The following is a 26,443-nucleotide window of genomic DNA, read 5'->3' on the forward strand; positions in this document are numbered from 1 at the left end:
TTCTAACAGTGTATGTGGTTTTCAATTATGTCCATTCATTCCAAAATCTAATTTTTAAAAGCAAAGTCTTTCGAACAACATTCTTATATCCTGAGAATTTTTGTGTAAATTTTTCGAAGCCTTTTCCTAAGAATTTTAATTAGAAATTCTGTCCATCTACAGCCAGCTTTGAGCTGGCCATCGATGGATCTTTTTTTTTTTTTTTCTTTTTTGTTTAACCACTCACTGACAACAATACATATATATATGTGCGTGGCGGCTTGCAAGTGGTTTACTGGGGTTATGGCTAAAGCTGTCGGCCATAATCCGGGTATTTATTTTTTTTTCTTTAGCCAGTGGCTGGCTTTCTCATGAGAGCGGTCCAAGCAGCTCATTGGACACTGGATCGCTTTCTGAAGCAGCGGGAGGGCAGTCCCCCTCCTTCCACCACTCACCGTTGTGTTTTACTGGCGCACTGTAGAAACGATCCGACGGTGTGGCCAGCTGGTCACAGAGGCAAACAGAGACCTGATCGCTTCTGTGGCCTTGGAGGACTGGCGCAACGTTGTGATGTCACTTCTGGTCTAGGGCGGAAGTAAGCAAGTCGCACCCACGTATTTAAATGGTGTTCGCACCACACGTGAGGTTTCACCGCGAATGTTAGAGTGAGAACAATAATTCTAGCGCTACACCTCCTCTGTTACTTTAAACAGGTAACCTGTAAAATATTTGAAAGCTTTTTTTTAAGTACTGCGACATGTTAGGTATGTATTTACCCAACATAACATCATCTTTCATATTTTACAAAAAATATTGGGTATTTATTGTGTTTTTTTTTTTTTTATTCATTAAAGTTTATTTTTTTCCCCAAAAAATTGCGTTTGAAAAAACTGCTGCGCAGATACTGTGTGATATAATGAACTGCAACAATCTGCTCTTTATTCCCTAGGGTCTCTGATAAAAAAAATATATAATGTTTGGGGATTATAAGTAATTTCAAGCAAAAAAATACTGATTTCAACTTGTAAACAGAAAGTGCCAGAAAAGGCTGGTTCTTCAAGTGGTTAACCAAAAAATTAACCTATTCCCCCATCCACACATTTGAGGTTGATAAAGAAATCCCCCAGCTGTGCTATTGTATTCTGACAGTTGGACTCCTTAGTTGTTAGAATACGTTGATCAGAACTGCAGCGAAAATATCAAGACAATCCCGTTCAACTCCTGAATGGGAACAACCATACATGAATCAAAATTTGGCCAGTTCCTGCTGAACCAACTGCATTTCAATCCATGTATCCTCTAATACAATAAAGCTGGCTACTCCATAACATCCATTACAAGAATCCTTTATTGGCAACATGGCAGGACACGGCAGTCACACGCGTTACGGCATGAAAGGATTAAGGGCCCTGCTTGTGAGAGCCCACAATCTAAAAGGGAGAGGCAAAAGGTCTGGGGGAAGATTTGATGGAGACAGTAATAGTACAGTTTTTAGGTGGAGGTGGGACGAACTTCTCCTAAGGCTATGTTTCCACTAGTGCGACTTTTCATGCGACTTGGGACTGAAAAGTCGCATGACAAATTGTATCCCATGATTTCCAATGAGTACCGTTCATATCTGTGCGACTTCAAGTCGCAGCGACTTCAAAGTAGTCCCTGCACTACTTTGGTCCCAGTTTGATGCGACTTGAGGTCCATAGATACAGGCATTGCTTCAAATCGCGGCAAAATCGCGCGACTTTGGGGACGCAATAGTGGAAACATAGCCTAAAGGTGGACACATTAGGAGTAAGCTGAAGAGATGTGCAGACTTGTGCAGAGTTGTGTTGTCTATATTATGGCTTGTTTATGATGTATTCCTTTTTTTTTTTTTTCTTTTTAAGTTTTATGCTCCCTGGTGTGGTCACTGCAAGAAGCTTGAACCTGTCTGGAATGAAGTTGGCATTGAGATGAGGTCTAGCGGTTCCCCAGTCAGAGTCGGAAAGATGGATGCAACAGTTCATTCAAGTAGGTGCATTGTATATGAACCGGTTTAGGAACACAAAGGTGACAGATCGTATTGTAGTCTCTTTCAAGACCAGAAATGAAACCGACACAGCATCAGATGTTATCTTTCATTAAACCCAGTGACGTGACACGCCTCAGATGATACAGAGAGAAGAAACAAATGCTCCTACTTAAGTTTTATTTGTTTGTCTCCAGTCTTCTACACGTCTACATCTGTTCCAAGTGCTGAATCAAGATAAAATTCTTCTGCATCTGTCAGTAGCACAGAGGAGAGGGCGGGGAGCTGCAGTTAGAGTTCTTGTACTGTGTGAGAGCTGATTGGAGAGAAGGGACACACCCCCCTTCACACACCACACAGGAATGAAGGAACATGCAGAGCTGTGTTGTAGGGCTGCAACTAACGATTATTTTCATAATCGATTAGTTGGCCGATTATTGTTTCGATTAATCGGTTAATAACCTTAAAAAAAAAGTGTGGTGTATAATTTAGTTAAATATATAAAGTTTAAAAAAAAGGCAATGTATTCTTAAATATCTCTATGCAGTGGTAAATATAAATAACCAACTATATGGTTAGGGAGCAAAATATCTAATCCACTCTGAGAATAACAGACAGAAGAGATATATACTGTATATACTATTAGAGGAGATATACTGTATATACTATTAGAGGAGATATACTGTATATACTATTAGAGGAGATATACTGTATATACTATTAAAGAGTGAATCTGGTAAATATCATCAGACTCAGATCAATTTATTTATTTTTTTTTTTAATTAAAAAAACAAACAATGTCTTCCGTCAAACATAAAGGCATTTTAAGAACGTTCGTTCGATTTTCTAATCGTTAGTGGGGTCAAATTGATGTTCATTTTCAACCACAGTGATGGGAAAATTTGGAAATAGAAAACTTCTCAGTCAAAGGAATTGTCAGACAGTGTATGCGGTTTTCGTTCAGAAATTACAATCGTTTTAAAAACGGAATGTTAAAAACAAGTGAAAATTTCAAACATTCTTTCATTCAGCGAATGTACAAAGATTTTTCTTCTGAATATTCTCGTCTGAAATTTTATGCATGTGGCAAGCATAAGGCTCAGTACACACCACACCTATGCAGTTTGCTTTTGATCTGTTTCTGCAGTGCTTTGTGCTGTGCGTTTTTTTGATTTTTGTGCATGTGATTTTGCTGCGATTTGTGTTTTTTTTTTTTTTTTTTTTTTTTTGCAATTTTTTGGGCCAATTTGTTGTTGGGCAGATTTAAAAACGCAAATTGCTGCAAAAACACATTACATGCTTTTCTGCATCTTCTCCATTGAAGTATATTGAACCAAAAAAGCACCGTTTGGCGTTTAAAAAAAAAAAAAGTCCCCGACCCTTTCCAAATACACAGCTGCTGAAAAAAGCATAGATGTTAATGTGTCCCATAGGAAACCATGTAAATGAACTGTAGTGCGTTTCTGCAAAAACACAGACATAAACCAGGTCTAAGACGTTTAGTAACATAAAGGGGTTAAAAAAAAGTACAAAAAAAGCAGATCGCTACTGTAAGAGGGTTAATTTTTTACTGTAGAACTGTGAAAGTAATATTTACAGTAGCGATTTGTTGCTCTTTTTGTACTATAAAGGGCTCATTTTATTTATTTTTTAACCCCATTATGTTACTGGCCGATTAATCGATTATGAAAATAGTAATTGATTACTTTCATAATCGATTAGTTGTCGATTAATCGATTAGTTGTTTCAGCCCTACTGTGTTGATAATAGAGAAGCTGTGTGCTGAGCTCTCCTCCCCATCACCTTTTTATCTCTGGTGTCGGGAAAACTTCTCAGAAGTGAGACATGCTGATAACAGAGTAAGGAAGCACCAGAAAGAAACGACACTCAGAGCTTTGGAGAAAGACAAGTAAATACTACAGATATATGTGCTTTGTTCAGAGTTCATGACTGAGGTTTACAACCAATTTTTTTTGTCTTTTTGGCTAATTGGTTGAAAAGGCAAACCTGTGCCCCCTCCCCACACTTTCTGTCTTGGTGCCAATGGTCACTGGGACCAAAAGAGTGATTCTTCCCAGAGTGGACACAGACAACAATAGAAATTGGCAGAGGATCCAACCATTCACCCTTCATCTAAAATGGAGGAGAAAAAAAAGCCGCAACTTTTGGAATTTTTATACATAAAAATGTTTAGTATCTGTATAAACTAAAGAAATATTCTAATACTGTTACATACAAAGTGGCATTTATGTCCCAGATGGCCTCAGAACATGTGGTAGAAATTTCTAAGATGTATTACTAATCGGTTTTTCAGTACTTCACTCTCACCATATACCGTATTTAAGGCCCAACTGCAGAAAAATGTAACGCTATACCTTGCAGTGGAGCTGCATCTGCACTTTAAGGGTTAATTGCTTGTTTTGCCTAAGGTAGAGGAGAAACACATTTGTTTACCTGACGTGCTCCCCCACGCTCTTGTGAACTGTCCCTTGGCATCAATGCATCCAAGTTATGGACCCTGAATTGGTCTTGATGATGTCAGGGCCCGTCTCCCAATGGAGAGGATCAGAGTATTGGGTAGGTAAATCTTTGTACACTGCTCAGAAAAATTAAAGAAACACTTTTTGAAAACACATCAGATCTCAATGGGGAAAAATATCATGCAGGATATCTATACTGATATGGACTGGGTAATGTGTTAGAAATGAACAGATGTCACATCGTTTGATGGAAATGAAAACTATCAACCTACTGTGGGCTGAATTCAAAGACCCCCCAAAAATCAAAGTGAAAAAATTATGCAGCAGGTTAGTCAATTTTGCTGAAATTTCATTGCAGCAGCTCAACATGGTACTCAGTAGGTTGTATGGCCCCCACATGTATGCATGCTTGACAACGCCGGGGCATGCTCCTAATGAGACGACAGATGGTGTCCTGGGGTATTTCCTCTCAGATTTGGACCAGGGCATTACTGAGCTCCTGAACAGACTGAGGGGCAACCTGGCGGCGGCGGATGGACCGAAACATAATGTCCCAGAGGTGTTCTATTGGATTAGGTCAGGCAAGCGTGGGGGGCCATTCAGTGGTATCAATTCCTTCATCTTCCAGGAACTGGCTGCATACTCTCGCCACATGAGGCTGGGCATCATTGTGCACCAGGACCCCAGGACCCACTGCACCAGCTTAGGGTCTGATAATGGGTCCAAGGATTTAATCTCGATAACCAATTGCAGTCAGGGTGCCATTGTCTAGCCTGTAGAGGTCTGTGCATCCCTCCATGGATATGCCTCCCCAGACCATCACTGACCCACCACCAAACCGGTCATGCTGAACGATGTTACAGGCAGCATAATGTTCTCCACGACTTCTCCAGACCCTTTTCACATCTGTCACGTGCTCATGGTGAACCTGCTCTCATTGGTCAGAGACATTCACACCAGTGGCTTGCTGGAGGTCATTTTGTAGGGCTCTGGCAGTGCTTATCCTGTTCCCCCTTTCACAAAGGAGCAAATACCGGTCCTGCTGATGGATTAAGGACCTTCTACAGCCCTGTCCAGCTCTCCTAGAATCTCCTCCATGCTCTTGCTGGGAGACTCGGCAAACCTTCTGGCAATGGCACGTACTGATGTACCATCCTAGAGGAGTTGGACTGCCTGTGCAAACTCTATAGTATTGCCTCATGCTACCAGTAGTGACACTGACCCTAGCCAAATGCAAAACTAGTGAAAAATAATCATAAATGATAAGTATTTTGGGGGTGTCTTTGAATTGAGTCCTCCTGTAGGTTGATCATTTTCATTTCCATCAAACGATGTGGCATCCTTTCGTTCCTAACACATTACCCAGTCCATATCAGTATAGATATCCAACGTGAGATTTTTCACCACTGAGATCTGATGTGTTTTCAAAGTGTTCATTTAACAAGCAAATAACCCTTGCAGTGCAGTCACTCACCGTGACCGTGACAGTGTCTTTGTAAATGGCCCCATCATCACCACTCTTGCTTCTGTTGCATCCAACAGTGAAATCCAATATGTCAACTGGTGTTGGATGCTAATAAGAACAGAACAGTAACAGTACTCTCCTGGTCAGGTGACAGTGCACAAGTGTAGTGATTGGAGCCTCGACCCAAGTGCTGTCACATGGGAGGAGATCAAATTCTCTCTTACCTGGAAGCACTGGGTATTATTGTCAGCTGATGGAGGCAGGAGTGGTGAGAGAGCATTGGTAAGATGAGTATTATTGATGTGTGGGTCTCTTTGTGCTGAATGGCCTAGGTCAGGGATCTCCAAACTACGACCCTCCCAGCTGTTGCGGAATTACACACCCCATGAGGCATTGTAAAACTCTGACATTCACAGACATTAATAAACATGATGGGAATTGTAGTTCTTGAACAACTGGAGGGCCATAGTTTGGAGACGCCTGGCCTAGGAGACAGTTCCTCTTTAAAGGCAAGCTGTGTTGAGGAGTTGTGGAGGTTACCAATTGTTTATCATTTTCTCTGAAAATGCCAGGTTCCTGGCTGCCTTGCCAATCCAGTGGCTTCAGTCCTGTTTCATTTCCTGCCCTGGAGCAAGAAGGAAGATTAGAGATTCTGATTTTCCATATCTGCATTATTGTTTGCTTGATGATGTATTGATGGCGGGGACAAGCTGACATTTAGCATTTTCAGATGGCAGTCAACAAAGCTGTTTCAGTATTTCTCTCTGTATAGGTTGCCTGTGATAAGAACTTGCTGTGGTCTACCAAGTAATCTGTCGATTTTATGTAATCTCTCTGCATTTGTCCCTATAGAAAACTGCCATTCATTGTAAAGCTATAAGCTTGTTGCAAATGTCACCATCTGCTTTTGTTTTTCTGCACATATTGTACATTTTAAACGGAGAAAGGTGGTAAAGGCAAACCCTTAAAATGTAAACCAGTCTGCCAGAACATATCACCTTGTTTAACTGTAGCCTGCAATTAGCACACCCTGCATTTACATATATTTTTAGTTTGTTAAGTAAGAGCTGGTTAACCCTATAGATATTTACCAGAAATACTCTGCTATTCGAAGGATTCCAGTTACAAGACGAGTCTTTACTACAAATGTTTTAACTCTCGGTTCATAAGACCTTTTTATAAATATACTGTATTTATTGGCGTATAACACTCACTTTTTCACCATGAAAATCGGGAGCAAATAGCGTGTGCGTGTTATACGCCAATACTTCAATTTTAGCTGCCTCGGAGGGGACAGGGAGGGGGCCAGGACGAGCGCCATCAGATTACATACAGTGAGAATCTCCTGTTTACTTGGTGGCCTCTGTAATAGGAAGTCCCCTCTCCTGGGCCACCATTGGACCACTGTTCTGTTCTGTCTATCATAGGAGATTCTCACTGTATGTAATCTTTCAGCACTCGTCCCGCCCCCCTCCCTGTCCCCTCTGGGCTGCAGATGGGCATCGATCAGGCTGCACTGATGGCAATGGTGAGGCTGCAGATGGGCACTGACCCTTATTTTGCTTCAAAGTTCCTTATTTAAAATTTAAGTTTTTTTCCTGAAACTTCCTTTTTAAAATGAATGCGCCTGTGCGTGTTATACGCTGAAAATGGCCCTTTCAGCAAAAAGCCGAAAGAGAATTTTTGACGATACCGAATGGGGCAGGGGCGCGGCCGCTGCCTGTTTGATTACAGTGGCGGGAACATCACAGCTTTCATTTCAATAGCTGTGTGTTCCCCGTTGCGCGCCGTCACATACAGCACCTCCCCCTTGTCCGGGCACTTTGATAGACAGATCACCCGTCCCATTGGACGGGTGATCTGTCTATCAAAGTGCCCGGACAAGGGGGAGGAGCTGTATGTGACGGCGCACAAGGGGGAACACACAGCTATTGAAATGAAAGCTGTGATGTTCCCGGCACTGTAATCAAACAGGCGGTGGCGGCTCTCTCCCTTCACTGGCTGCAATGGGGACACAGGCTGCACTACTGGAGACACTGGCTGTACTACCGGGGACACAGGCTGGCTGCATCTGACGGACACTGGTGAGGCTGCAATGATCTCTTGTATCATGTCCGCAGTCTCTGACTCTCTGACCATGTCCCCAATCTCTGACCATCTCCTGTACCATGTCCTCAGTCTCTGACCATCTCCTGACCATCTCCTGTACCATGTCCTCAGTCTCTGACCATTTCCTGTACCATGTCCGCAGTCTCTGACCATCTCCTGTACCATGTCCGCAGTCTCTGACCATTTCCTGTACCATGTCTGCAGTATCTGACCATCTCCTGTACCATGTCTGCAGTATCTGAGCATCTCCTGTACCATGTCTGCAGTATCTGAGCATCTCCTGTACCATGTCTGCAGTATCTGAGCATCTCCTGTACCATGTCTGCAGTATCTGACCATCTCCTGTACCATGTCTGCAGTATCTGACCATCTCCTGTACCATGTCTGCAGTATCTGACCATCTCCTGTACCATGTCTGCAGTCTCTGATCATCTCCTGTACCATGTCTGCAGTCTCTGATCATCTCCTGTACCATGTCTGCAGTCTCTGATCATCTCCTGTAGCATCTCTGCAGTCTCTGATCATCTCCTGTAGCATCTCTGCAGTCTCTGATCATCTCCTGTAGCATCTCTGCAGTCTCTGATCATCTCCTGTAGCATCTCTGCAGTCTCTGATCATCTCCTGTAGCATCTCTGCAGTCTCTGATCATCTCCTGTGTCTGACCATCTCCTGTACCATGTCTGCAGTCTCTGACCATCTCCTGTACCATGTCTGCAGTCTCTGGCCATCTCCTGTACCATGTCTGCAGTCTCTGGCCATCTCCTGTACCATGTCTGCAGTCTCTGACCATCTCCTGTACCATGTCTGCAGTCTCTGACCATCTCCTGTACCATGTCTGCAGTCTCTGGCCATCTCCTGTACCATGTCTGCAGTCTCTGGCCATCTCCTGTACCATGTCTGCAGTCTCTGGCCATCTCCTGTACCATGTCTGCAGTCTCTGGCCATCTCCTGTACCATGTCTGCAGTCTCTGATCATCTCCTGTACCATGTCTGCAGTCTCTGATCCTGTATAAAAATATTTTTAAAAACAGTCACTTTCGGTATCGGAGTTGTTTCGGTATCGGTTTTTGGGATCAAGGAAGATTTAGTTTCGGTTTATTTATATATATATATATATATATATATATATATATATATATATATATTATAATATAATTTTCACTTCCGTCCTAATCCCAAAAAGCAAGTTTATTTTTCATTTGTTACAGTTGCAAGGATTTTTTTTTTTTTTTAAGTCGCCAAGTGTAGGCAATAATCATGTGGGCTCTGAGCATGCTATTATCCACTTGACCTCCGGAAGATTTACCCCCTTCATGACCAGGCCATTTTTTGCTATACAGCATTGCATTACTTTAACTGACTGTACCCAAATAAAATGGATGTATTTTTTTCCCACACCTACTGTTTTAATTTTTTGCGCTATAACCAAAAAAAGACCGACAATTTTGAAAAAAAAAAAAAAATACATTTTTTACTTCTGCTATAAAACACATCGGATAAAAACAATGGAAAAAAAAATCCAATTTCTCCATGAAGTTGGGCAAATATGTATTCTGCTACATGTTTTTGGTTGAAAAAAATCCCAATAATGGTATATTGATTGGTTTACACGAAGGTTATAGCATCTACAAACTATAGGATGTATTTATGGAATTTTTATTTATTTTTATACTAGTAATGGTGGCGATCAGTGACTTATAGCGGGACTGCGATATTGCAGCAAACAGACACTAACTTGACACTTTGCAGGAACCAGTGACACTAATACAGTGATCAGTGCTAAAAATATGCACTGTCACTGTACTAATGACGCTGGCTTGGAGGGGTTAAACATCTAGGATGATCAAAGGGTTAAATGTGTGCCTAGCCAGTCTTTGTGTTTACTATGTGTGCTGATTTTACTAGGAGAAAACATGGATTCTAGTTCCTCCTTTGCACGAACACAGAATCCATGTCTCCCCCCCTGTCAAAACCTGCATCTGCCCCGTTCTGTGTAGTTTACTGGTGGTTGGCGGGTGCCGGAGGACATTGAGTGCCCAACACCCACAGACCGGCTTCTAGTGTGAATTTTCACAGCAGAAGCGGCCTGCCGGCGGTGTGTGCACACCCCCTTCAGGCAGAAGTCTGGCTGTACGTAAAACTGTTATAGGGCGGTCGCTAAGTGGATAAAGTACATACCTGCATTTGCATCAGTATTTTGGCCTTTTTCTTAATGAGGAACAAACACAAAAACAAAATATGCCGTGGGTCTACCACAAATCCTACCAGGGCAGTAATGTGAAACACATGAAAATGGAAGGGACTTCAAATTCTAGCATTCATGACCATGTAATTATATCCATATTTTGGAACATAATAAAAAGAAAAAAAAGAAAATATATATATCTATATATATATACAGTGCAGTAGCCAATAGCTTTCATCTCTTAATTCATTCTGAGCATGCGTGGCACTTTGTGCGTCGGATTTGTGTACACACGATCGGAATTTCCGACAACGGATTTTGTTGTCGGAAAATTTTATAAACTCTGTGTGTCGGAAATTCCGATGGAAAATGTGTGATGGAGCCTACACACGGTCGGAATTTCCGACAACAAGGTCCTATCACAAATTTACCGTCAGAAAATCCGACCGTGTGTACAGGGCATAAGGAGAAGCCCAGCCAAAAGAGCTCAGGCTGGACTTCTCCTTTAAGCTTTGACAAAAAACCCTGGAAGCTGATTTGTTTCTATACAGAACTACACTAGATTTGGCAGTCTCCAGTTTTAGTAAATAAACCCCAATGTGTCAAAATATGGACATAATTACACAGTCGTGAATGCTTTTTAAAGTCATTTAAATTCCCCTTTCATGTGTTTCGAATTGTTCCTTAAATTGGTTGGACTTAGGACCAGATAAGAAGCATGGTTCCCATGCTTTAATTATACTGATTATAATATTTATATTGACATTGGAGCCTTCACCTTCCCACCCCCCTGTCCAATTACAGCGCTCTTATTGGCCACAGAAGTGCTATGATTGGACAGGGTAGCAGGGAAGGGCTTAGCCCCAAAATTGTGAAAGGGCCCCCGAATAGAAAATTAAACGGCAAAGGAGGCTTTGTTGCGTAAATAAGGTTCTTACACTTGTCAGGACTTTTACTTTCAAAGGTTTAAAATGACTGTCCAAGGTCATCTTAGGCTGCGATAAATAAAAGTATATTTTGTCCTGTGTAATGAAATCTTCACCTTTTTGTCAGTTCTCGGGACAGTAACATGGCACCTTGTAGAGACGGCACTTTATTCCCGCTTGCGCAAATTATTTTTTTACTTTTGTACTGCAAATATTTCTTCCAACATTATGGTCTGTACAGCAATAACGTTAGATATGCAAGGTTGTTTATAATAGTCATACAGTAGATAGGATATAAATAATCAATGCTACTAAGTCATTTACGTAGTTTTCGTGGTATAAATGTAACATTTCATCTAATGATACGTTGACTTCTCTGCTCTGCATATAATAGTCATCTTTTCATTCAATAAACTGTTAGACAGAGCACTGTTTGCTAGGCTAACTCTTTTTATTTTTATTGTACCCACTAAAAAGCGCAATGGATCTTTTTGAGTCTTATTTTTTATTTTGTTCTCTCTAAAATGCACAGTGGACCTTTTTTTAGTCTTTATTTTTATTGTACCCTTTAAAACGCAGGTGGACCTTTTTTGAGTGTTTTTTTTTTTTTTTTTTTTTTTATTGTACTTTCTAAAAAGCACAATGATGGACCTTTTTGATTCTTTTTTTTTTTTTTCTCTCCAAAAAGCGCAGTGGACCTTTTTATGAGAATTTTTATAGTACCTATTTTAGTTTTTTTTTTTAATTTATTGTACTCTGTAAAAAGCAGGTGGACCTTTTTTTTGAGTCTTTATTTTTTATTTTTTGTTCACTCTAAAAAGCGCAGTGGACCTTTTTGAGTCTTTATTTTTATTGTACTCTCTAAAAAGCAGGTGGACCTTTTTGAGTTTGTAGCTCATGAGAGTTCATATTCTCCTATTTAAACTTTTATGAGTCTCAGACAGAAGAGGAGAAATGTCATGATGTAAGAGTAACAGATGTTAGGTGAGGATAAATATTTCTTATGGGATTAGTCTAGTCTATGGAATCCTGATATAACTAAGAGAAGGATTAGCATTGCAGTAATGCATTGACAAAGAGCTCTGATTTATGAGCTGTGAGATCTGCTATTATACTGCAGCTGACATCATTTCATGTTTTTTTTGTTTTTTTAAATCTTTCAAAATCAGAGGTAAGTCTGACTACCTGCATACAACCGTGATTTGTAGTCGAACTCCAATTAGGATAAGAAATATCCAATAGGTGAACGGTCCCCACACACACTTAAATCTGATGGCTGGATAATACAATGGCTTCCATATTCTGATTGTATTTGTTAAAGTACCGGTATTACATTTTTTAAAATGTTTGCAAGGGTAACACTCAGAGCACATATCCAGGGACAACATGATCCCGTATACCATTGTATTATTAGAACAGAGATTATATCAATCCTATAAAACAATTTATACATGCTAGAAATGAAATCAAAATACCGGTAAATGTTTATGTCCGCCTGTTCTTCCATAGCATCTATACTGTGCTATTGAGTATTCCCCATGGGCAATGAACTGCCCAAAAAAAGTGAAAAAAGAATGAGGGAAGAAAAGATTGTATTTGTGACATAATCACAAGTATGGATGGATTGTGTCATGCATAGATCATCAAACAACTTAAAAGCAGTGTTAAACCTATAACCAAAAAATATTATATATTGCAGCTTAAAAATTATTAAATGCAGTGGCTGCATTTGTTTCCTTTTTTATAGGCTTTTTCCCCGCTGTTTTCACCTTGTTATCTGGCCAGTAACACATCTCCTATATGATGGTACCTATACTCTGGATGAAGTAGCAACAGAGACACCTTTGGACAGCAGTTTTGTCAGTCTGGTGGAGGGGAGAGTTAAATGTACTGGCAAATTTATATGCAATGTACAAATTGAAGCCAAACTCCAGCTACGAATTTTAAGCATTTACATCAACCTTTTTTTTTTTTTTTTTTCTTTTTGGGATAAGGGTTGTACTTAAATACATAAAAGCTGATCACTAAGAGCACCCCTTTCAGTGGTAAATGGGTTTCCTTATCCCCATAACTGCTACATCTACAGGACAGCTTGTTCTGTTGAAAATAACACACTTACTGGCCAGATCAGCAGGTGAAAATTAAAAGAAAACACAAAACAGAACTAATGCAGCCGTCATATCTAAATATTTTTAAGCTGCAAAATAATAATGTTTCTTTTTGGATTTAATACTGCTTTATATATAATTATATAGATCTCTTTTAAAGGAGAAGTACAGCCAAAGTTCACTTGGCTGTACTACTTCTGTGGATAACAGGAGTGCAGTTAGTTTTGTACTCCTGCGACCTGTTTTTAGCAGACAGTGGGCTGAAGTCCGCTGTCTGCTGACGTCACAGAGCTGGTCCAGGCTCGGGCAAGATCGTGACAATGAAGTTGGGATCTGCCCACATGCCTGGACCGGCACCCAGCTCAGCCTCTCAGCGAGCCACTGGGAGCCTGAGCCGGCCACTCCCGCCCTCTCTACAGCCCATCGCTCCAGTGAGCGATGCAGGGGAACAGAGCAGACAGTGGTGACTCACAAGGCTGTGAGAACTTGGAGATCTGTGGTGTTTTATCTTTGGTTTTCAGTGTTAGAGCCGGTGGGGGAACAATGCAGTATCCACCTAGGTAAGTATAAATCTGCAAGAACCCCAAAACCCATACTTCTCTTTTGAGTGCGTATATTGAAAAGAAAACCTTTCCCTTTTAAGAGTTCTGTTTTACAATACTCTTTTTGACTGTTACTTTTAGTTGTATCTATCAAACTATCAACACCCATAGGGCTCAGGTACATCATCATTCGTACAATAACTTCATAAGATTAAGGTTACTTTTTATCAGTACTAAAGCGGCTTAAACTTTTTTTTCAACTAAAAACATATGGCTGATTTCATACAATCACAGTGTCTTATACAACATCAAATTGCACATCCAAAGATCATCTGTTTAAATGGAGTATTATTTCCACCGGGTTGGCCAGAAAGAGCAACTCTTGACATTTCTCAACGCGTTTTTTGAATCTGACTTTGTCAGGAGCATATACTATAGATTAGGTGTTAATCAGCCCAAATTAAAAATGGAGGTCTCCAGGAGGAACAAGGTTGTCTACCCTGGGAGTTGTTGAGGGCTGGAACCCCTAAACAGAGAGGCAGGAGGAAGAGCAAAGACAAGATGTGGAGGGCTTTGAGGGGAGGCAATCATGGGAACAAGCCAAGGAATCCATATATACTAGTTAAACCTTGTTAAATGGCTGTTCCAAGGGCTTCTGTGGTCCTATTCCAAGTCTTGGGTATGCATACCATACTCCTAAGGTGATGTACCCACATCCCTAATATCTACCTCTTATCTACCAGTTCACAAGAATAGTATTGTATTTAGATTTGAATAGATATTTGGAAGTGAGACAAATAATCCTTTTACTCATTGCAGGTATTGCTTCAGAATTCGGGGTCCGTGGATTTCCAACAATAAAACTGTAAGTCCTACATAAACTGAAAGCACTGCTATAAAAACCAAAAAAAACCCCAGTATTTTATTTATTCCTGTTAAAAGTGAAACCTCATTCAAATCTTTCAAATAGCAACACAGTAAAATTGTGACAAAAATGTATTTTTTTTTTTTATTTTTTACCCTGCACCTGCATTATTGGAAAAGTGATTATAAATGAACTTTCCCATAAACCTTTGCTCCCACCCTCAAAGCAGGTGTAGCTCTCACTCTGAGGCCCGCCGCATAGTTTACATTCCTCTTCCAGTCTTGGTGATCAGATATCCGCATGTGCCCATGAGAAATGGGATACATTTTGCAATCTGCTCATATCGATTTGCCTTGATACTCTATATATGGCTTGTTTTTTGCTTAACAGCTGATCTGCAAGATTGCTTAGAGGATTGTCTTCTATGAAGATCAGCAACCAATAGGTTTCAAATAGTTATTTTTTTTTTGGCTCAGGATTGAAAACCAATTAAAGTGGATGTAACCCCATTCTGTAGGCTTGTACCTAGAGGTAAGCCTATAATAAGGATTACCTCTAGATACTATGAATAGAGATATTTACACATCATGCAGCTGGTGATGAGACCGGGTTATACACTCTGAAGGGATGGTATACGGTATACCCATGCCATCCCTTCAGAGCTCCGTGCCGCGGTCCTTGACTCCCGTGCACATGCGCGGAAGTGGAGTCATCACAGTGGGGCCAATCAGACGGCCGGAGGATTTGATGGCATCGGCACCATTCTCTGAAACAATGCCCTGTGAGCTTAGGGTAACATAATGATGCTCCATGTGTCCCAGGAGAAGTGGGGTGAATGACACTGAGAGTCAATCACCTAACAACGGACCCAGCACTGCAACACAGAGGGGTGTCTAAAGAAACCAGGTGAGTATTTCATGTTTTTATTATGTTCCACATTTTAAGGCTTTCGATTTATTTTACTAGAAACAATGCAATTTTTTTTTTTTTTTTTTATATAATGGTATTTGGACAAAGTGGTTCTGGTCTGTATTGGTACTGACTGGTTTGTATCTTTTTCCTTTATATTGGCACACATTTAGATATTGTATTTAGGTGTAAATATTTCAGTAGTATCTTTTCCTACATGCACTGGTTTATTTTAACATTTATGTCTCTTTTAAGATTAAAAGGTGATATGGCATACAACTATAGAGGCCAGAGAACAAAGGAGGACATTGTTGAATTTGCAAACAGAGTTGCTGGGTAAGTAGGTATTCTAAAATGATGTATGGTAAACAAAGCCCTATCTCTGTATAAAATTATTTAGCAGAACTGGAGCAGGTGGCCTAGGCAAGAGCATGCCATAGATTTGCACCTACCTGTCACTTTAAAGGGGGGGGGTGCACATGTAGGCAGTTGTTGTCTAATGGGGTTGGCAATGCAAATACAGACAATGCAAATGGAGTAAATATTTTACTAATTGTTGCCATGCTGCAAAATACCAATTTCCTTAATTATATCAAGCTAGCACATACCGTGAATCACCCACAGAAAATTTTACCCATAACATATATATAAAAATTTTGCAGCGCTCATAAACCAATCTCATCTCAATCTTATCACTTCTAATATAAAACAAATATGCAAAAAAGTTATTAAACTTACACCTTTGTGTTACATTCAAATAGTGAAAGTGTGAAACCTCAACACACAAATATATGCATATTACATCAGCAATAATAAAGTAGTCCCATGTGTATAATATATAACTATTGTGTGCCAGTCCAATGGACAAGTGAAGAAAGTACATGAAATCCTATGAGCGCACCGTGTCCAAATATATCAGTGCCAGACAGTGCTCTCCTATATAGCTTCTCATGTCGGTTTACACCTCTAAATTATAGGAGTTCTATACAAGCTCAATGGAGATAATCGGGCAGATGGCACCATACAAATCCAAACCTAGGCACTCCCAGATCCAGAGTTCATATAATCCAGATGATTCTCCGCCTTACATAATGTCTCCCTCTAGCCTGATTATGTCAATTGAACTTGTATAGCCCTCCTATAATTTAGAGGTCTACTGTATATCGAAGTGAGCAAATATATAGGAGAGCACTGTCTGGCGAGTGCTAATCAGTACACGCTTTTCTTTTTTTTTTCTTGTATAAAATGTTGGCAAAAATCTCACATTTCTTTTTTTGGTAATACCTTTAATTTCTCCTGGGTTTTAAAAATCACCCTTATGTTGTTAATAGAATCTCCAAGACTAGTAGTCTCCAAGACATGGGAATGCAGTCTATACTCTTCTATTGTCAGTCTTTGTACAAAGAAAGACACCTGACATCTGCCTCCCTATTCTTTAGTTGTCATGTATTTTGGTCCAAGAAAATACACGTTTTGTCAGCCTGATGTCATACACGTGGGCACCAATAGCAATAAGGATTTCAGCATGTTTTGAGGTCTTTTATTGTAGCCTAACATACATGGACATTTTGTCAAATAAAAGCCATACAGTATTATGTTAATACTCCAGACCTTGCCTGAAGCACATTTCAAGTTATGAATAAAACTGTCATCATGTGATCAGGGCTGGATAATCCAGTTCTTACATGTTCAAACATCTACTCCACCTAGATTCTGTATTTGGACAGGCTCATCATTAATAATGAAACATAATAATGAGCATAAAAAAACTGGAAGAGAGATGTAATAACTATGGTTAAGACTGCTATTTGACTAGTTAGTGTGTTTGCTTGAGTGGTAAAGGTTCCCCCAGAGACTTTGCATATAAATATATTTCCATACATACAGTATATCTACTGGCCTCCTCTTCCTTGTAGAAACTCTCATTGTCCTCTCATTTTAAAAAATGTATTCGGTCTACAAGGAAAGGGTGTTTTGTTTTACACCCAGTGAGCATGCAATGAAAAATGAGCATGCACTGAAAAATGTCATTTCAAGCCGTGTAAAGACACTGGTCTAAGAACAGGAAGAGCTCTGCTTTAGAGATACTATGAAGTGGTTGAAAATGAAAGCCAAGATCAGAGAGCAGCTGCAAAATGCTCACTCGAAGGGCTTGTTTACACTTGCTTCAAAATGTGGCATTGATCACACTTTTTTAAAGTGCTCTGAATGCCAGTCAAAGCACCTGTCACTAGATAATATGATATACTTACAGTCCTGTTTACATGTTGCGTTTGTTTTGCTTCAAAAATTATACCCCATGTTGCTTTCTTGGTGCTTCAAAGCTTCTCCAAATCCCCCATAGAAGTCTATGACAAAGCTCGCTAACATCACCTGCAGCTTTTGAGGGGCTTTTATTCAGTGTTAGCTTCACTTTGTTTTGGAGGTGATGCAGGTAAGAGACATCCTAGGATGCACTGGGAAACCAACAAGCGAACCGGAAAGACGTAATCGGCAGCCACTTCTGGTTCACGTGTATATTTTCTGGAAGTATCGGGTGCAGACGTCACATCTGGTGTGCAGTGTGGAGAAGCCGGAAGGTGAGGGGGGGTCCAGAGCAGAGCAACTTGCTGATGGCCCTTGTGGTGTGCAACAGGGGAATGCTAAAATGGAAGATGAGTGGGCACCTGAGAAAGAGGACTGAAAGGCAGAGCTGGGGGGGGGGGGCCTGGAGGAGGAGAAGAAACTAGCAGATGTCACACATGGAGCACAACCTGGGGGGAAAATAGCAGGATATGAGCAGGGACTGGAGAGAGCGAAGGATCAGCAAGACAAAGGATCATCAGAGCTTGGGGTTACTTCTGAGTGGGGGACAGTAGAGCTGGGGATTACTACTCAGTGGGGGATCAGCACAGCTGGGGGTTACTACTCAGCGGGGGATCAGCACAGCTGGGGGTTACTACTCAGCGGGGGATCAGCACAGCTGGGGGTTACTACTCAGCGGGGGATCAGCACAGCTGGGGGTTACTACTCAGCGGGGGATCAGCACAGCTGGGGGTTACTACTCAGCGGGGGATCAGCACAGCTGGGAGTTACTACTCAGCGGGGGATCAGCACAGCTGGGGGTTACTACTCAGTGGGGGATCAGCACAGCTGGGGGTTACTACTCAGCGGGGGATCAGCACAGCTGGGGGTTACTACTCAGCGGGGGATCAGCACAGCTGGGGGTTACTACTCAGCGGGGGATCAGCACAGCTGGGGGTTACTACTCAGCGGGGGATAAGCACAGCTGGGAGTTACTACTCAGCGGGGGATCAGCACAGCTGGGGGTTACTACTCAGCGGGGGATCAGCACAGCTGGGGGTTACTACTCAACGGGGGATCAGCACAGCTGGGGGCTACTACTCAGCGGGGGATCAGCACAGCTGGAGGTTACTACTGAGCGGGGGATCAGCACAGCTGGGGGCTACTACGCAGCGGGGATCAGCACAGCTGGGGGTTACTACTCAGCGGGGGATCAGCACAGCTGGAGGTTACTACTGAGCGGGGGATCAGCACAGCGGGGGATCAGCACAGCTGGGGGTTACTACTCAGCGGGGGATCAGCACAGCTGGGGGTTACTGCTCAGCGGGGGATCAGCACAGCTGGGGGTTACTACTCAGCGGGGGATCAGCACAGCTGGGGGTTACTACTGAGTGGAGGACCAGCAAAGCCGGTGTTACTACTGAGCAGGGGATCTGCTGAATGAGGGTATCAATGATCTGGGAATCTGCTGAGTGGGAGTACTGCTGAGCTGGGGTTTTACTGGGGTTGCTTTAAAACAAATAGTAAATCAACACACACGTCATTTGCCAAGCTTAATTAAAGCTTCAAAAAAGCATTGCAGAAGCATTAAAAACACATCAAAAAAGCATGTTGAAGTGGTAGGCGCTTTAATGTGTGTTAAAGTTGAAGTGAATGTGAAAGGGCCGATTTACACTTGCTTTGACTTTAACACATATTAAAACGCCTACCACTTCAACATGCTTTTTTGATGTGTTTTTGATGCTTTGGTGATGTTTTAATGAAGTTTGGCAAATGCCTTGTGTGTGTGTGGATTTTCTGCCCAGTTAGTACTCTCATTCAGCATGTCCCCTGCTCAGTAGAACCCCCAGCTCTGCTGATCCCCCACTTAGTAGTAGAGCTGCACGATTAATTGTTAAAAAATTGCAACCCCCTCACGATGTTAATACAGCATTTCCTGGATGCAGTGCAGAGAGTTCTCTGCTCACAGGTGACAAAAACAAAACCGGCAGCCTGCCAAGTTTATCACAACATTGTCAGAGCTGCGAGATAACTATAAACAAAGTATTATTTAGTTCTTTTATATCAATGGGATGAACTTTGGTCTATAAATAAGGGCAGTTTAACCACTTAAAGACCAAACCTTTTTCTGACACTTGTTGCTTACAAGTTAAAATCAGTATTTTTTGCTAGAAAATTACTTAGAATCTCCAAACATTAGACCCTAGAGAATAAAATGGCGGTTGTTGCAATATTTTATGTCACACTGTATTTGCGCAGCGGCCTTTCAAATGCAATTTTTTGGGAAACACACTTTAATGAATTAAAAAAAAACGAATCAGTAAAGTTAGCCCAATTTTTTGTATAATGTGATGATGTTATGCTGCGAGACGCGTGATATTCTAGACAAAAAAAATTGTGATTCTCATTTTAGCCAGAATCATGCAGCTCTGCTTAGTAGTAACCCACACCTCTGCTGATCCTCTGGTTTGCTGTCTCTCCAGCCCCTGCTCACCTCCCACTATATTTCTCCCAGGCTGCCCACCACATGTTACATCTGCTAGTTTCTCTTGCTCCGGTCCCTCAGCTCTGCTGATCCTCTGCCGCTCAGTCTTCTCTCTCTGGTCCCCGCTCACCTTCTGCTATAGCTTTTCCATGTTGAACACCACGTGTGCTGTCTGCTGGTTGCTCTGTCCAGACCCCACTCACTTTCAAACACCAGATGCGACATCTGCACCAGACACTAACAGAATATATACACATGAACTGGTACTGACTGCTGATGGTGTCTTTCTGGTTTGCTTGTTGGTTTCCCAGTGCATTCTGTGATATCTCATATCTGAAATACCTCCAAAACAAAACAAAGCTAACTCTGAATAAAAGCCTCTCAAAAGTTTAAGGTGCTGTAAGCGAGCGTTGTTGTAGACTTCTATGGAGGCTTTGGAGATGCTTTAAAGCACCAAAAAAAGCGACATTGGTTATAATTTGTGAAGCGGAGCAAACGCAACATGTGATCAGGACTGTAAGGTAACCATTTTATTTAGTGATGGAGGCCTTGATTGGCATTCAGAGTGCCTTAACAAAGCGTGTCCAATGACACAAAGAAGCAAGTTTAAATGAACCCTAAGCATTTTATCATTCAACACTGACATGTCTCATACGGTTTAAAGGCCACCCTTGCCTGAATCTAGGTCTACATTGTTACTAAGAGCTAACGTTGGTACCAAGTTCCCTGGTTTCTAAGTTAAAATTTTTTTGGGAGATAAAGCCACCTACCCATCTGTCCCCCTATGCACTTTTTACAATATTGGCAGTGTTATTAACTAGGGAAGCGGTGGGTAATTGGCTTTTCTCAGAAGGTTGAGAAGGCAAGCCCTTTTTTTGTTTTGATTATCCACTTTTGATGGTTATATTTAAAGCTTACAGTTATGCCTAATCCCTGATGAAGGGGGACCATGTGAAATGTGTTGGTCGTTACTGAATGCAACTTCCAATAAAATGTACATTCTGGACTTGTCTCACGCTTTCCCCACTATACACCAGTCTTCATGAAATATGTGCCACCCTATGGCCCTCACTCTGCCTAAATATGTGCTACCCTATGGCCCTCACTTTGCCTAAATATGTGCCACCCTATGGCCCTCACTTTGCCTAAATATGTGCCACCCTATGGCCCTCACTCTGCCTAAATATGTGCCACCCTATGGCCCTCACTCTGCCTAAATATGTGCCACCCTATGGCCCTCACTCTGCCTAAATATGTGCCACCCTGTGGCCCTCACTCTGCCTAAAAGGAAATCTTCATTCTCCAGGCCCCCTAACTCTTTCTAATAAATGGAAATGGTGGTGAAAGACACATTTCTTAATAGCATACACCACCTTTGTTTCTAAAATTTTTAAATAGCTGGCTGTTTCTTTTTTAATTTTGAATATATTTGACTCTTTGATGTTTATTTTTTGTTGTAGGCCTCTTATACGACAGCTTCCTAGCCAGCAGATGTTCGAACATGTGCAGAAGCGTCACCAAGTACTGTTTGTATATGTTGGTGTTGATTCTACTCTAAAGGTAAAAAGCTAAAATTTTCAGTATTCTAAATTTTACAAAATGTTAATCTATGGGACTCTTTACATGTGAAGAAATGCACAATTTAAAATTAGCTTTGCTATAATGGTTAATTAGGCTAGCAAGACATTATACATATTGACTTTATTGAGAAAGGATAGCTGTTTTTTTTTTTTTTTTTTTTTTTTTGTTGTTTTTTTTTTTTTAGACATTCACATTGTCTGTGCTTTTACCTATAAAAGGTGTAGCTAGACATCTCAGGCCCAGTCAAGGCACGTCAGCCCAAATATCAGACAAAACATAAACAGTGAAATCACGCTTAAACCTCGCACACTTGATCGGATTTTCATCAGGGGATTGTGTGATGACAAACTATTTGCCTAAAATTCGACCGTTCGTACGCTCCATCAGACAATTGTTGTCCAACTTTCGGTCAACAAATGTCGGATGGCAGACTAGTAAATTTTCAGCGGCCAACGTTCTGTTTTCAGATTTTCGTATTGTGGGTACACAAGTTCGTCACACAAAAGCCCAAAGTACAAACGCGCGTGCTCGGAATCAGTGCTCACCAAACACTACACTACATTAGCAGAAGGTGCCCAAAGGGTGGCGCTCAAGAGCTGAAATTCCACGTATGTCACTACGTTCATGTTTGTTGGCAGACAGTTGTGTACCGTTTGTATGCAAGACAAGTTCCCGGCACACGCCTTTGGACAAAAGTCTGACGCTCGACCAACAATCGGATCGTGTGCACGAGGCTTAAGACTACAAAGTTGCTGGCACAACCATAGATAAAAATTGGGAAAAGCAACAAGATCCTCAAACAGTGCCATGCTACAAATATACAAGTAAGGCTGCGGGGGGGGGGCAACAGCTTTGTAACCGGAAGTGGAAGGGGGTACCTGTCAAAACCAGGTACCTGCCCCACCCCAAAAAGTGTCAAATGTGGCAGTGGAGGGTGCAAACAAGCGGAAGCTTCCCCTTTTGTGTGGAGCTCCGCTTTAAGAACATTTAGGTCCTTGGCGAGAATTGTGGTTACAATCCTGGATTGAAAAAAGGCAGTAGTATATGGGATGCAGCTGTTTGGTATGAGATTCCCTTCTAATCACAGAACCAACCACGATAAGGTTTTTTCCACCGCTTTTCCAACAATCTTTGCTTTGCTTATTCTGTACCTTGTAATTGTGAGATATGCGTTCTTATAAGTTAAACAAAGGTTACCATATGTGTAGAAGAAATGTTCATCCCTTTTTTGTAGATGCCCTTGAGGTCAAGCCCAGGAAATCAATATATTGTACATACCTAGTGAAATACTCACTACATATTTTTACATGTGTTTATCAGTTATTCCTAAATCATCAAAACTCAGGTAATACCACTAAACCTGTAAATCCATACCCTTTCTTTCGAAAATACCAGTGCCAAATGACAGTTTTCATGATTCTCTAGTGATATAATCATGGTAGGGCACTCCTAAGAAGAAACAAAGATTACTGTGTGCAGGAAGAGAAAAGACTTGCTTTTTTTTGTTAAGAAACGCTCATGAGATTATATCGCAGTCTTATAATTGAAAGTTTTTATGCCCATGTATAATTTTTTAATCCTCAACTTCTCATATAAAATTTCCCAGTAGTGTTTCATCAATTTTTGTTACACCCAGCATTAAAAATAATGATTGGTAGCTTATGAGAATTAAAAGCGATCAGTATGTTTTTAACCTACCTTGCCTATTGCTGGTTTAAATGTTCATCTTAAATTCTTCCTAGCTGGTGTTAACACAGATTGTTACCTTATGCTAGTTTACAGTTTATATTTTCATGAACGACACAGAGCATGAGGGACATTACCAAAAACGTTGTCATTTTTGCAGATGTCAAAAAAATGCATTTTTTGAACTAATTAATTTGTCTTGAATATACTGTAGCTAGTTTTGCAGTCCACACAAGTTAAATACATTCTTTCTGACAGTACTGATTCTAATACTGTTATTTACTAGTCCCTGACAAGTTGCTGTAAAAAGAACCATTAACCACTTGCCAGCCAGAGATATACCCATCCTGATGCTGTTTTTTAGAGCTGGTGGTCGGATCTCTTGTAAAAGCAATCCTAGCACATAACCAGCTGACACCTCTTTGCAGCTTTATTGGAGTCCAAATCGACCAGCCGCCACTTTCGCTGGCTGATCATAGAGCCCAGCTAAGACAGGATCTTCTTTGTTGGGTGTTATAGTATGATATAGTAAATCTAAAGTGGTAACCTGTAAATCAGGGATATGCAATTAGCGGACCTCCAGCTGTTCCAGAACTACAGGTCCCATGAGGCATAGCAAGACTCTGACAGCCACAAGCATGACACCCAGAGGCAGAGGCATGATGGGACTTGTAGTTTTGCAACAGCTGGAGGTCCGCTAATTGCATATCCCTGCTGTAAAGGCTTTTAAAGCATCGCCTATGGATAGCAAAAATGTGCATCGTTTGTCGCTGTTGCAGGGCTTGCACAATTTTAAAGTGTGACATGTTTGGTATCTATTTACCTGGCGTAACATCATCTTTTATAGTTTAAAAAATTGGGTTATGTATTCTGTTTTTAATATTTTATTATTAAACATCAAAAAAGTGTATTTTTCCCCCAAAAAAATTGCATTTGAAAAACCGCTGCGCAAATACCGTGTGACATAAATAATTGCATAACCCAGCAATTTATTCTCTAGGGCCTCTGCTTTAAAGTGGTTGTAAACTCCATTCATGACATTTGAAGTAAGCACATATACCTAATAGTGTTTTCTTGTCTCTCTCCAAAACTTTGAGTGTCTTTTCTCTCTAGTGCTTCGTTCCTCTGTTATCATCATGAGTCACTTCTGAGAAGTTCTCCGACACATGAGATAACAATTTGTGTCGAGGAGGGTGTTCAGAGGGAGATGAGCACTGAGCTTGTCTATTCAGAATACAGCTCTGCATGTTTCTTCATTCAAGTGCAGTCTCATCACCCTTTCCCTATGTACTGCTGGCAGATGAAGAAAGATTTTTAACGTGATCTGCACTTTTGAAAGGGTGTACAGAGGAGAAGACTGAAGATATACATGTAAAACTTATGTTGGAGGATTTGTATCATCTGAGGCTGTTCACTTCACTTGGTACATGTGAGGGTTTATATCCACTTAAAAAAAAATATATATATTGTTTAGAGGTTCTAAGATATTTTCTAACACAAAAAACATTGTTACATGTAAACAAAAAGTGCCAGAAAAGGCGAAGTGGTTAAGACCAGCTAAAAAATTACAAATCTGTTTAGCAGATTAAGAAAATCCAACAATTGGTTGATACATTTTGCTGAATACCTAGCGTTAAATACAGTTGTGCCTTCCATAAAATGTATCATTTGTTTTAACAGGAAAAATTCATTGAAGTTGCATCAGAACTTATTGTGTACACATACTTCTTTTCTGCTTCAGAAGATGTCTTGCCTGAGGTAATAATGCAGTTTTTATAATGTGTTGCGATGCATAGAACTCATGCTTATTTTCAATTGTTTTTCTCAGTAAATAACACCTGCCTAGTGCTCCTTTTTTTTATTTTTTTTTTATTTTATTACTTTTAACAACACCATATAAAAGATCTTCTTGCATTGAGTATTTTTTTCAGTTATGAAAATTTATTTTTGATATGTAAAAAAAATTTAAGAACGTGGTATTATTCAGGTTCTCAAAGTTTCTGCATCTCTGATATGACCTCTCACAGACCAGTACTTTCATTATCATTGGTGGTCTGGGAGTGACTGCTATAGCTTCAGAAAATGCAATGCTGTCGGTTGTGTTTCAAGCACTTCCTTATACATTGACACACTTCTGTTAGACCTTGGTCCATGTGGCCAGTATGATCGCCTTTTGATTCAGCGCTCTCCACAGACAGCTCAGCTCTCCATTAAGATACAGCAGTTTAATCCAATGACGTTTTACTTATAAAATGCAATAAATGGATGTTCGGCTTTCATATCAATGTGTAAATAGACTGTGATCTTCTACATCTGAGTCCACTTTGAAGGCTGGATACTAATGCCGCGTACACACGGTCGGACTTTTCGTCTACAAAAGTCCGACAGCCTGTCCGACAGACTTCCGGCGGACTTCCGGCGGACTTTCGGCGGACTTGCAGCAGACTTTCTAACGAACGGACTTGCCTACACACGACCACACAAAAGTCCGACGGATTCGTACGTGATGACGTACACCGGACTAAAATAAGGAAGTTCATAGCCAGTAGCCAATAGCTGCCCTAGCATGGGTTTTTGTCCGTCGGACTAGCACACAGACGAGCGGATTTCGGGGTCCGTCGTAGTTACAACGTAAAGATTTGAAGCATGTTTCAAATCTAAAGTCCGTCGGATTTGAGGCTGAAAAAGTCTGCTGAAAGTCCGGAGAAGCCCACACACGATCGGATTACCAGCCAGCTTTAGTCCGTCGGCGTCCGTTGGACTTTTGTAGATGAAAAGTCCGACCGTGTGTACGCGGCATAAGGGTCCTTTCACATGAGCTTTCTGATCAGGTCC

The 26,443-nt window shown here is 41.0% G+C and overlaps 1 protein-coding gene across 1 annotated transcript in view; it reads left to right on the top strand.

Annotated features, from left to right (window-relative positions):
• Positions 1 to 26,443, top strand: part of TMX3 (thioredoxin related transmembrane protein 3) — a 105,278-nt gene that overhangs the window by 26,435 nt on the left and 52,400 nt on the right. The window contains exons 4-8 of the mRNA XM_073631273.1: positions 1,863 to 1,986; positions 14,619 to 14,664; positions 15,829 to 15,909; positions 21,802 to 21,901; positions 25,289 to 25,366. Of these exons, the coding sequence (XP_073487374.1) occupies positions 1,863 to 1,986; positions 14,619 to 14,664; positions 15,829 to 15,909; positions 21,802 to 21,901; positions 25,289 to 25,366 (429 nt within the window). The remainder of the gene's footprint in view (positions 1 to 1,862; positions 1,987 to 14,618; positions 14,665 to 15,828; positions 15,910 to 21,801; positions 21,902 to 25,288; positions 25,367 to 26,443) is intronic.

Source organism: Aquarana catesbeiana, linkage group LG05, assembly GCF_042186555.1.
Source record: "Aquarana catesbeiana isolate 2022-GZ linkage group LG05, ASM4218655v1, whole genome shotgun sequence".
NCBI lineage: Eukaryota > Metazoa > Chordata > Amphibia > Anura > Ranidae > Aquarana > Aquarana catesbeiana.